This window comes from Pituophis catenifer, unplaced genomic scaffold (assembly GCF_029215685.1).
Source record: "Pituophis catenifer annectens isolate HBS135680 unplaced genomic scaffold, rPitCat1.0.hap2 SCAF_7, whole genome shotgun sequence".
Classification (NCBI taxonomy): Eukaryota; Metazoa; Chordata; class Lepidosauria; order Squamata; family Colubridae; genus Pituophis; species Pituophis catenifer.
In genome coordinates, this window is record NW_027256887.1 from 411422 (window position 1) to 424838 (window position 13417).

General features: G+C 42.7%; 1 protein-coding gene across 1 annotated transcript in view; it reads right to left on the bottom strand.

Moving 5' to 3' along the window:
- SEMA3A (semaphorin 3A) overlaps positions 1-13417 on the bottom strand; it is a 137321-nt gene that overhangs the window by 80591 nt on the left and 43313 nt on the right. The window contains exons 2-3 of the mRNA XM_070947729.1: positions 10192-10349; positions 6764-6826 (exon numbers count right to left, since the gene is read on the bottom strand). Coding sequence (XP_070803830.1) covers positions 6764-6826; positions 10192-10349 — 221 coding nt within the window. The remainder of the gene's footprint in view (positions 1-6763; positions 6827-10191; positions 10350-13417) is intronic.

Here is a 13417-nt window from a genome sequence, read left to right on the forward strand (position 1 = left end):
GATGGAGCAGGGAGCGGGTTACCCTGAACAGGGCGGCCGGACGATTCCCTGATGACGCAATAGAGGCGGAAAAGTAGTTAAACTTTGCCGTCTTTATCGCCACTAGGTAGGTCTTAATATGCGACCTTACCAGTGTTCGGTCAGATTCAGCGAGACTGGCCCTCCAACCACTCTCTAGGCGTCTTTTCCGGCGTTTCATCTCCCTCAGCTCCTCGGTGAACCAAGGAGCCGCGAGGGATCGACACTGGGTCAGAGGCCGCAAAGGCACGACTCAATCCAAGGCCCCACCAGCCGCCCGATCCCAGGCAGCTACCAGGTCCTCGGCCGAGTCGTGTGCCAGATCTTCAGGAATTGGCCCAAGCTCCGTCTGGAACCTATCAGGATCCATCAGGCGCCTGGGGCGGATCCATCTAATTGGGTCCGCCTCCCTGCGGCGGGGTGTAGCGGTTCGAAGGTCCAGACGAAGGAGTGAGTGATCTGACCATGACAAGGGTTTCATGTCTATATCCCCTATAATAAGACCACTCAACCACTGGCCAGAGACAAAAATCAGGTCCAGTGTGTGTCCCCCCCTGTGAGTGGGGCCATGAACTAACTGGGTCAGGTCCATGGCCGTCATGGAAGCCATGAACTCCCGAGCCATCTCTGACGTTTCACCAACGGACGGCAGATTGAAATCACCCATGACCATAAGCCTGGGTGTATCAACTGCCACCGTGGCTATCACGTCGAGTAGCTCGGGCAGGGCCGTTGCCACGCGGCAGGGAGCCAGGTACGTAAGCAGCAAGCCCATCTGAACCCCATGACCCCATCTCACAAAGAGGGACTCACACCCGGCAATCTGTGGCACAGTGGTCTCCCTCGGACCCAGACCTTCGTTAATAATAACCGCCACCCCCCCCGCCCCTCCCCTGGGCCCTCGGCTGATGGAATGCTCTGAAGCCTGGTGGACACATCTCAACCAGAGGGACCCCTCCCTCCGGGCCCAACCAGGTCTCCGTAATACCCGCCAGGTCCGCTCCCCCCTCTTGAATAAGATCGTAAATGAGGGGGCCCTTATTTACCACGGACCTGGCGTTGCACAGCATCAGCCGGAGGCCCAGGTCCTGAGTATCTGAGCCACCTAGTATCCGAGGGGAGCCTTGAGGACCGGGGCGTGCAATCGCTCTCAAGTAGCGAGTGCGCACCCCCGGCACAAGATAAGGTCCTCTGCTCCCGCCATATCTGCCCCTCCCATCCACCGTGCTGATGACATCCCCAATCCCTCGTCCTGCGCCCTCCAGACCGTTACCCTGTGCCAGGCTGGGCCCTGACCTAGGTGGATTACCCCCCCCCCATCCCCTTTGGTCGCCCTCCCAGTTCCCCTTAAAAAATTATTAAAAACCCTAATTAAAAAACCCCTCAATCCCCGCTTTAAAACATGCCACCTCTCGGGGCTCCAAAGCCCGTCCTTAAGGTAGGCCTTCGATAGAGTGGAAGGCCATCGCTGCGAGAGGGGGGCATCTCGCAGCGCAAGCAAATCTGCCGAGGTATAAGCCATACAAGTATGATGAGATGGAAAAGGGGGAACCTTGGATGTCAGCGAAATTTAAAGATAGTCATTGAGGTGAGAGATGGCAAAAGAGGCTGGCCAGGATGAAGCTGGGGCCCCCTCACTCTCTCACAGTGATGGGGCGACCAGATCAGATGGTTGCAGTGCAGGCGGATGGCCACAGCCGTTCTCTCACCGCGGCTGGATGTAAAAGGCCAACAATAGTCACTTTCTCCCTGCAGATGGAGCAGCAGTCCTTGACCTGGACTCTCAGCTTCTCCCTCCAGCCTGCAATCTCTCCTCCCCCGAGCCAAGGCCTAAAGGTGGAAATCGGGCGGCAGGAATAAACTAGCCAGCAGCAGAAGGAGATAGAGAACAAACATAAAAATCCAGGAGGGTGATAATAAAGTCCCAGAGTCAGTAGTGATGGAAAATTGGGCCGACCTAATAGAGAGTCCAGGTAGCAACGGGGGGGAGGCCATTTTCATAGGGGGGGGCGAATCCAAGGGGGAAACCAGATGGTAATTGGAATCCCCCTCTATCACTCCCCAACTCCCTTCGATGTTCCGGGCCAAATCCCCCCAATAGTCCTGCCAATTTTCTCCAAGCAAATTCTGCCATGATCTTCCCAGGTCTCGGTCCATGTAGGGGGTTTTCAGGCGCAGCTGACCGCTGGGCCATACACCCCGGGCCTCAAATCTGGGCTAAATAACTGTTTGAAGCGGCCAACAGGCCTCCGAGCCTCCGGGTGCGGGTCCATCGCCTTCCCGCACCCCCCCTCCCCCGGCAGCCCAGCTTTTTTTCGGCCACCGTCAAATCGAAGGGAGGCTTGGGTCGCTATAGATGATTCCCTCGGCTCCCTCAGTTCTCCATCCGGCTCAGTTAGACTCCCCAGACCACCTTAACTCCTTCACCTCCTACAGTCAGTCCGTAGGATGAAATGCCCGATCTCTGGGGGTCCGCAGCTGTGGAGTCATCGTGGAGGCCGCCGCCGCCGCCGCCCTCCTTACAGCGCTCCGATTACATCTCCTCGCTGTAGCTCTGCCATCCCAGGGCCAATCCCGATAAGGGATGGCACATCTGAACCGTCAGACCATCGGCATGCTGAACGTGGGGCTCAAGATCACTAAAACAGCCTCCGACGTTTCCAAAGTTCTCCTTTTCCCCATCAACCTCAACAGCGAGCCCCTCGGAGGTCCGCCATCTTACGCATAGTCTTTTGTGGTAGAAGTAGCATCACTAACATGATGGCCAATGTCCAATGACGGATATGGCACAAGAAGAAGAAGGAGAAGAAGAAGGTAGAAGTTGACATGTGATTGGGGGTTGCTATGACATTGCAAAGGTAATCAGTTTGATATCCTGAACTGAAACATGTTTGAAGGTCCAATGGAGTTTTGTACAGAAGGTGCACAGATATTTTTATTTTATACCGAGTCACAAACTTGAATTGAGTCTTAGATCATTCGTACAGCTTATGTATAGTTACAGTGCCTGCCATCATATATGGTACAAGCCGTCTTTACTCTCTTATGCTTCTCTCTTGTATCTATTTCACCTTCTTTGCAAGCTGTGTGAGCCTCCTATTATGTAAATATCCTTCTGTAACAGTTAATGTTCTCCTTGAGCAGCAGTTAAACATCCTAGTTACTCTTGGGACAATTTAACCTGTTCTCATTGTTCTGGACAGAAACCCTGAGTGGGTCACTCAGCTGTACTGATTCTTCCTAAACTGAAGCATGTAAGGTTGGCTGTGTTTTACATTTCTCTGTTTTTATCTTCCTAACACTGAAAAGTTGCAATCCTGATACTGAATCTTGTGATGACTCTTATTATTTAAGATGGGATAGAAGACTGTAGTTTCTCATGCTGGCATCAGGATATTCTCATGACATTCTGAGTTTAGCACATTTTAGGGATTAAGAAGGCTGGCACTAAACCAGGGCTGACTTAATGGAAAGAACAATTATAGTTATTTCCCTGACATCACGTTCAGACAAGGGCCCTCCACTGAAAATCTTAGAAACAAAGCAGTACATGTGTATTTCTGAAGCATAATGGATTTCAGCAATCACTATCATTTTTTAAAAAAGCCTTCAAGACTTTAATACAAAGACTTATACATATACATATACATATACATATACATATACATATACATATACATATACATATACACACACACACACACACACACACACACACACACACACACACACTTATATATATATATATCTGTTGGGTCAAGTCCAACTCCATTTATGAAAAGCATCAAATTTCCGTCACTCCCAACCAATTTGGATGCAGTCGACTTGATGAACTGAATCAATCCATCAATTTGATTTCCTAAATCCATTTGAAGCTTTGGATCTGATTCAGAGCATTCATCATCTAAAGAGCCCTAATTGATACTGTAAACAATTGTTATAAAGCGATATTTATAAATGTTCCATAAAGGAATCCAATAATCTCAGATCCAAATTTCTGTTCCACATATTTGAGGAAACATTAGTTAAACATGAGGATTTTGGCAACCAAGTGCAAACTTAAATTCAAAGAGATGAAAGATTCTTAATTTACAGTCAATTAAAGGGCAGGGGCTACTTCTGAATTATTTGGTCTCGTTTTATTTTGGAAGCAGGGTCTGCAAAGAACGGAAGCAAAGACTGTGAGACGGCAAAGGTAAATACTGTATCTTGCCTTTCCCCACAAACCAGTTCCCCACCCCCAAGGAAAAGCATTAAGATCATCTGGCTGGGGTCTGCACAAAACCGTGCGGGCTGTGGCATTTTGCACCAACTGGAGCTTCCGGATACTCTTCAAGGGCAGCCCCATGTAGAGCGCTTTGCAATAGTCAAGACGGGAAGTGACTAAGGCATGAGTGACTGTGAATAGGATTGCCGGTCCAGGAAAGAGCGTAACTAGCACACACAACTCGCAGTTGCGCGAAGGCCCTCCTGGCCACGACCACCACCTGCTCTTTGAGCAGGAGTCATGAATCCCCCAGATTACGCACAGGGTCTGTTTGGGGTAGTGCCACCCCATCTAAGACCAAAGATGGCAATTCTCCCTGAGCCAATGAACCCCCAAACCCAGAGCCACTCGGTCTTGCCAGGGTTTAGTTTCAAGGGTTTAGTATGGAAAAAATAGGAGGTATTAGGTATGTTTGCTGGTTATTTTGCTATCTGGCAAGGGCAGCGTGAGCTTAGAGAGAGGCACTAGCCAAATATCACTCATGAGGCTCCCCTGGTTGACAGGTGACCAGGATCCAGATCTCTCCAGTAGCTGTCCAACATCAAATCCTTTGGAAGGATTTGGGAGCATTTTTTTTGCATGGCCAGCAATATTTATTTCTCTTAGATTGATTTGGTGTACTGATCTGATTTGGGCATCTAGATCAAGTTGGATCAGTTTTTATGAATCAGATCCGAAATGTGGGTCAAACTGAATCAAATCAATGACTCAAACTGGAATGTTCTTAACACATCCCCAGTACAACACAACTCAGCACATTGGATAACATTTCCCACAGAGGTGAGTTGTTGAATTACAGAAATATGAGAAATGGAGTGGCCCATCCACAATTTTTATTTCCTCCTAACTGTTAACTCTCTTTTTGAGAAAAAAAAACCCCGGCTGAGCTGTTGGGGAGCCTCCATATTTATCAGTGTCTGGGGGGACCCTTGAAATGTTAGATCCCCACCAATATCAATTTCATGGCACTCCATGATTGACGTTAACAGGGAAGGCATTAAATGGACTCCAGCAGAGTGAAACCACAGCCTTCTAGCCAGCATAGTTACTTTTCAATCTCAGGTCACGGCTGAGGTCACCAGTGGGGTCCATGCACCCTACATATGTCGTTACAGTTCATATTTAGTTCATATAAGCAATATAGCAGCTGCAAAGGGCTATTGCTGAGAAAGTTGTTCAGCATAGAACGGTTAATAATTGAGATTCATAATTGCTTCATTTAAATAAAATAATGTTAATCCCCACCCAAACATTTGTGATTTATTAACTTCTAGGCATTCAAACACGGAAAATACTTATCATCGTAATAATACCTTCATTATATTGATTTAAGTGTTCTTTAGGTCCTATTTCCCATTTTCCCCTTGATAGAAATGAAAGAGAAAGCCTACTGAACATTACTTTTTATTTTTTCCTTGGGGGCCAAAATGAAGAATTCATTTTCTTTATTCTTAAAACTTGACCTTACAAAAGGCATCACCTCTTCTTGTTGTGGGGGAAAAGCAGTTGGCTTCAGTATAAGTCTCCTTATAGACTCTTTAGAAGTTAAGCCAGCAAGATCTTTAAAACAAGGCCACTGCATTATTTATGATCTTCTTTCTCCTTTATTCAAGGAATTTTTTGCAAATTTTTTCTGTGGATACAAATCAGCTTTGTTATCTTAAATATTGGATTCCCGATCCTGAACCACATTCTGGTTAATGACTCTATTATTTCCCTTATGCCTGGAGACGGAGCAGAGATTTCTGCCAGCTGCTATTATGAATATTTTACCAAACCATCTCTAAAGATTCACTTGGGACACGCTCTAGGCTGTCTTTTGCCATTGCAAACACAGTGATTTCCCCTTTGTCTTGAAAGAATGTGCCCCGTTTCTGTATAATTACAGTGAATTCCATCTCTTTATTTATTTATCCTCCACCAGCATTACAATCACACCCAACAGCCGCACAATTCCCGTATTATCTAATGGAAGGGTTGAGAAGATTGAGGAGGAAAGAGTGATGATATGAGAAAGAATGCCGAAAATAAATGTTTTCCCCCCTGTTTTCAACCACAATAGGAAGAAGGAAATGAACATCGGGAAGGCATCCGTGTGTTCTTGTCAAGGGAGACCCCCTGAGGCCTTCAAAGCTTCTTGACATTAATGACTCTCATTGCCTTCACAAAGGCCTTCCTATTCCATGGCGGCAGATTGAGAGCCTCCGCTGGGTTACAGGAACCAGGTCAAGCTCCTAAGGCTTCTTAAATAAGGGGACAATTATATGCTCATTCCCTCGTTCCGTTACATGTAAATCTACCCTCACAGGAGCACGTGGGGAGAAAATGGAGCTTGACCAATGTTCAAGCTTGACCCAACATGACGTTATTTATGAAAAAGGCAGCCAGTGAGTGCAAACCAAAGCTTTAAAAAGGCCACAAAATACTGACCAGCTTGATCAAGAAGAAATGGGAGATTTAATAAAGGTTTCTACTTACCAGAACATCTTTTCCAGCCCACTTGCATTCATCCCGCCGACTATGAGACACAGGCCAAGCAATCTAAGGGGGTAAAGTCAAAATGGCATCATGTCACTTAGCAATCCAGAGCTGTCATTGCAACCCAGGAAATGCTTGCACTTTTTAGGATTATTTCTTTCTCTAAAGGAACTCCCTTTATGGATTTGTTCGCTTCACGATGATAGGCCTGCCATGTTCATCTCCACATCCTACTGTGCAGGATTTTATTTGGATTTTTATACGACTATACATAGACACAGATACAGATATTTTTGTTTCCTTAGAAAATGGTAGACAGAACACCAGAGGGGTGTTATTTTAAATCGAGGATTGTCTTGTTTTCCTAGATGGCCTAGAAGACATTATGCCACAAACAAAGGTATGCATGACACACCACGTTTTGTACCTTAACAACCACGGTAATATTTCATTTATAGTTAGGGAACAGATGGCCAGAATATAGTATGCTCAGGTAAAAGAAAATAAAAGAGGAAAGGAAAAATGATATAAAATGATGCAAGCAAGGAATAAAGTAAGTGGACTATTCTATACACAGACAACATACCGCCTCTATCTATCACTTTATCTCTCTCTCTCTCTCTCTCTCTTTTCATCCATCCATCCATATACCCAAAACCCACTACAACACAGTGATCAAACAAATTTTAGAAATGTCATTTCTAAATATGCTGGCGATTTCTGAGTTGTGAATGGATGATAAATACAAACATAAATAGAGGATAAATTAATTCTTTCTTTCTGGATTGTAGATTCTGGAAAAAGTAATGTGACAAATCTGGAAAGCAGAACGTCAGAGTGGATGGGCGTCCCCTGTCCTTCGGAAGAAACTGTTGTGGCACCAGAGTCTCTCACTGGCTTGTCGGACTCCAGTTCCCTTAAACTCAGCGGGCATGGAAATAATGGAAGATGCCATTCAACAACAACAACAACAACAACAACAACAACAACAACAACAACAACAACAACAACAACAACAACATCTAGAAGTCATCTCCTGCATTAAAGATGCTCTGAGGTTGTTACCCTCACGGGTTTGTCCCAATTATTCTACAGCAATTGGCAATTTAATTTCTGGTTATGTTTGGGATTAATTCTTAACAATCAATTTCATCTTCTAGTGCAAAAGCCCCCAAACCCCTTTTAGTTAATTATTTATGTCTTCTAAAAAGCTTTTAGAATTGCACATAGAATAAAACATGATCAAATTTCAACATCATGCAATATAAATGGGCCATGTGGTTGGACTATCACCTTAATCTTAAATCAATTTGCAGTTAAGGCAGGAAAAAGTTCATTTAAGGTCATTAGGGCAAATGATAGCAAAGGCAGCTGCAGGTTTCATGATGGATTTTGAGACTGCAACATCACTAACAAAATACACGAGTATTTTCAGGAAGGCCTGAAGCTGTGCTGAAGGTGGAGTCTAGGCATCTTGGACCACACTGTGTAAAAACTGCAAACTGGGTCAAGGACCAACAATCCCAATTGGTTTTCTTACACCCAGTAGCCATCAAGGTCTACGGTCCATGCATTTACCCACTCACTATCTGGGGCCACCACACAGGTGTGAAGAGAGAACAGAGTCCATGTGTGAATTCACCCTAAATTGTTTACCCCCCTTTTTTTTACTTACAGCAGTAGTCTGTTTCTCTAATGATTCCAGATGTTTCTGCATTACATCCTGAGCCTCACAGAACATCCAAATAAATAACTCATTTCTTTTATGATTGCTCTTGAGAGAATAGGAAATGGCCAATTTTACTTGGATCTTGATCTTCAGAGAATACAAATCTTCACTCAGGATTTGGAAAAAAATAGTTTCCAAGGAATTAATGGGTCATGCATTAACACAAAGTAGAACTAACCTTGCCAGTTTAAAAACAATCATTCTGGATTGAGAATTCATAAAAATATAGTTATGCTATGCATATTGTTAATGTTTTATTTACACATATGCTTTCATAATGAAATGTCTATTAGCTTCCAACCTAAATCTCTGTTTTAAATCAAATCCAAAATCATCCATCATGTTGCTGCCATCAATATTCCATCTATAATGATTTATTCATAGCTTTGATCTTCTGGATGGAAGCATCTGAAGTGATAAAATGAAGAATTAAATCAGTTCATTGTCTATATAATTTAGTGCTTTCAATTGTCTCTGGCCTTTATCATCCATATTTTCCTTCTGTATGTGAGTAAACTGGATTTTGAACATTTAATGAATGATCACCAATCACTGGACTGGATGTGTTTCAATTAATCTGGTGCCCAACGTCAGGAACTGATGAAGATTAAATCTGTGAGATTCCCAGGATGCTGTATGGAGGCTCCTGGTGGATGAAACGTTCCTTTCCTCTCTCTTGAAATTTTGTGTTTGTTTTCTCAACAGTTAAAAATGGAACACCACTGTTCTGTCTCCTTTTTGCCTGGGATCAACCAAGAGTAGATTCACATTTGCAATTTGATTCGAAGAGTCCATTTGAATTTTGTGATTCAGCAGTCAAGTAAACTCAACCGAATAATTTTAATTGTAGAGTTGGAAGAGTTAGTTTAGACATCACCTTTTCCAACCTCCACTTTGGTGTAGGAAGGATCCACTAGAACATCCCTGGCAGGACACCGTGCAGCCTCTATTTGCAGACCTCTAGTCATGGAAAACCTTGGCCTTCATGTGACGGCTGTTCCACTGGCTGACAGCTCATGCAGTCATGGACTCCTAGGGCTGGAAGGGACCTTGGAGCTGCCCAAGGCAGCATCCCTTTCACCATCCCAGGCAGGCAGCTGCCCAGTCTGTCCTTGGAAACCTTGAGTGATGCAGCACTCACAACTCTGGCAAGAAAACTGCTCCATTGATAGGAATTGTTCTCACTAAAGTCAGTGGTTCCAGGTTGGATCTCCTTCTCACAAATTTCTACCTACTAGTTAGAAAGTTCCTCCTGACATCAAGTCTGATGTATTTGAATCCAACTCCACAAGTGTTAGTGTGTTTGGGCAAAAGTCCATCTAATCTTTGAATTACTTTGAATGCATTTTTTAAAATTCAACTCACCAAACCAATTCTGCAATTCAGTCTGAAAATTCTACTCAAAGGGGTCATTTGCCCAAACTGCCTTTGACTTCGTGCAGGTGAAGTTCCAACTACAGTGATATAAATGTAGAAGACTGAAGAGAAAAGGAAACTATTCCTGCTCAGTTTTTCCATGTTCTACATGTCTCGGAATGGGTTCACGGATTCTACCTATGCCATATATTTTTTTTTTATGAGCATTTGTAATGTTGCAAATGGGCCTGTGTAACTAAGTGGCTCAACATTCAGCTTCATACCACAATGGTCGTCTTACCCCCATCGACATACATCTAAAGATGAAAAGAGATGAAAGTACCGTTTGAAAATCCTTGAAGTTGACTAGGTTGAAAGAAAATATGTGGTCTTTTGCTCCCACGTAGAGTCTACTCCGTTCCTCATCCAAAAGGAATGTGTGGTAACTAGAACTATTGACCAGTCCATGGAAAGTAGCTATATTGCTGGATTCGTACATTTCTGTAGGATGAAAAAAAAATATTGTTAATGTAAAGAACAATGACCTTGGTTCTAATAAGTAAATAGATGCGTAACAACCATATGGAGCTTCTTAATTTATTTAGGCAGCGTTTTTCAGACCTCTGTCCCTTGGTTAATAGCTATTCTATAACCCAAAACTGGAAGAACAAACTTCAGTTTTAATATGCCAGTATATTAACTTTTCTATAATGCGTTTATAGCTGAGTGATGCACTGAATTTGTAATTGACTTTTGATGCCACTTAAGCTGCGGGATGATATAAACTACTGCTAATGTGATAGAAACATTCTCCACTTGCCAGCCTAGGAAGGCAGGGAAATGCATGCCAAGTCAAAAATAGAATTCTTTATTAAAATGAATACGGTTTATTTTAAATGGTGGAAAAACAGGAGGATACCCTACAGAATCCTTTGCAGTTGTCAGCCTTCCCAGATAAATCAGACAAGAAACATGACCGGATGTGCTAATTCTATTTCATTATAAGAATACATTAACAGACTCTTGCAAGTCCAAATCTCCCGCCTGTCTCTTTTACAGGCCGAGAAACTAGGGAGGGTCCCTTCTGAGCCTCTTTTTTCACCCGTTGTTCAGCTCTGGGCTCTGCTGTCTCTTTCAGACTGTCTGAAATGCTGTCATTTCACTTGTCACTTCTCTGAAATGGTCGAGGGTCTCCTGCTTGAGCAGGAGGTTGTACTAAAAGACTTTGAAGGTCCCTTCCAGGTCTGTTCTGATGGACTGATTGATTGATTGATTATCTGACCATTCCCTAAGCAGCATCTCCTCACCTGATTTCTTGAAGTCTTTCTTATATAACATTGCATCAGTGATGCCAACAATAGAAGTAGCATAAATTTGGTATAGAAGTCTGCAAATTCCATGCCTATCCAGTTTCCTTCTGACTCAAAGATGGATCGAACACTGATCAGCTCAGTGACAGAAGATCCTTAGTCTCTTCTGGCATCAGGACATAGGAAAAACTCAGAAATGCCACTGCGTAGATTTATGCAGATGCACAAATGAGTAGCAAATAAGTACCATAACCTCTTAATTTACAGAGGAGAAAATCGCAAAGAAGCCTTGAGAAAACACTTCCACTCAAACGCCCATCTCAGCAAAGCACAAGGAGTTGCAGTCTTCTTATTTACTGTATTTTTTGGTCTCTGTAATCTCCACATCCACACACCCACACCCACACATGCATAGCAAAGTATGGCGCACAGTCACAGATCATGAACCAATACCGTTTACATGTTTTGTTTTGAAATGAGAACTGGAATAGTTCCAACTACTTAAAATAACAGGAGCCGATATTAGATGCCTGTGTTAGAACTTGCTTAATACCAGCGGTATTAATACCAGTGGTAGCTGCCAGTCACACTAATTTTTCCATCATCATTGCTTTGCCTCGAGATATAATATTTCTCAATAAATACGATTATGAAACTGCAATGGGTTTTCTGAAATGGATTCTTTCACAAAATGTACTTTTTAAAATTTTCAGAGTTTATTTTACTTAAACTACAATATAGGTGTTGCTTTTCTCTCTGTTGATACTTTATCGAATGACAAGTTGCTCTTTTGCTTCAAGTTCCAATCTTGTTTCTGTCCATGTAAATTTGATTGTCATCCCTTCTCTGAACATTTCTTTAGTTCATCCGGGGGACAGTTTCCAAAAGACAAACAGGTATAAAAATAAATCTTCTTTCAGTCAAGCCAATGTGCTGTAGAAAGAAATTTGTGAGTCTTTTTAAAAACAGTCCTTTGCCTGATGCTTCCATCATCCAGTTACAAAAGACAGAAGACCCTCCTTGATCCCCTGTGGCCAGGTATTCTGCCAAAGCAAGCACGTCTAGTGACTACCAAAAAAGTCACATTTTACTTGAAATGTGAGATTCAAAGACAAGATAAATTTGATGAGATAGATTTAATGCAACAAAAACATGGGCATTGTTGTGTATGGTTTGCCAATTGCACAGTGGCAGATAGGACAGCGCTCCAGAGGGTCAATGTCGTTGCCCAGAGGATCACTGGTTGCCCCCTCCCCTCCTTGGAAGAGCTTGATAGCTCCCGCTGCCTTAAGGAAGTTCAAAACTTCCATCTCATTCTGGCCACCCCCCCTTTTTTTTAACTATTACCATCTGGCGGACGGTACAGGACAATAAAAACAAGGACAATTAGGCTGAAAAACAGCTTCTATCCCAGAGTAGTAACTGTATTGAATTCTACTGTATAGTGCAATATTAATGCAATATCAGGGGTTTTTAATTCAATTGTATAGAATGTGAAGGATGTGTATTTTTGTTTTATTTTTATGGTTTTTCTTATGTATAATGAACACTGAAGATGGCATTTACTTTTGTTGTACTAGGTGCAATGACAATAAAGTTAAGTTAAGTTAAGCTAAGTTAATACAGAAATACCAAAACACCTTAGCTGTTTCACCTTTTACCAGAATGGGAAAAAAAAAACAAAAACAGATGGTGGCTTCATTAGAAGGCAATAGAGAACATTTCAAATGGATAACTTACAAGGTTTCATTGCACAACTGTAAAATAGATTTTAAAATGCTCCCCCTGAACTAAACTAAGACACATAGTATGATGGAAGAAAAAACAGTATAGCACTTTTACTCCATCTTGTAAATAGTAACAGTTAAAAAATATTTCAAGAGTAAGTTCTTACTAAATATTAAGGAGTCCAGCACACCTGAAGATTTATCTTTGGGTCAACAACTTAGTCTCTTTGAAAAAAAAAACATGTTACCCACAACTCTTCTCCCAAATGAACCTGCCTAAGCACATTTTAGCAAAAGTGTGAGATATGAACACAATTACAAGATTTGTAGAGGTTATATACAGTAATTGTCTGAATGAATCCTGCTTTCAGTATCAAACCATGTCCAGAGTAGCCCTTCCTCTCAGCTTTACCCTTTTACAGAAAACAAGTTACACAACAATATTTCAAACCTACATTTGATGCCTCAAATAGATTTCAAGTTGGGATTTAACTGAATGTTCTATGAGTCAAATTATCCCTTTATGTTAGGA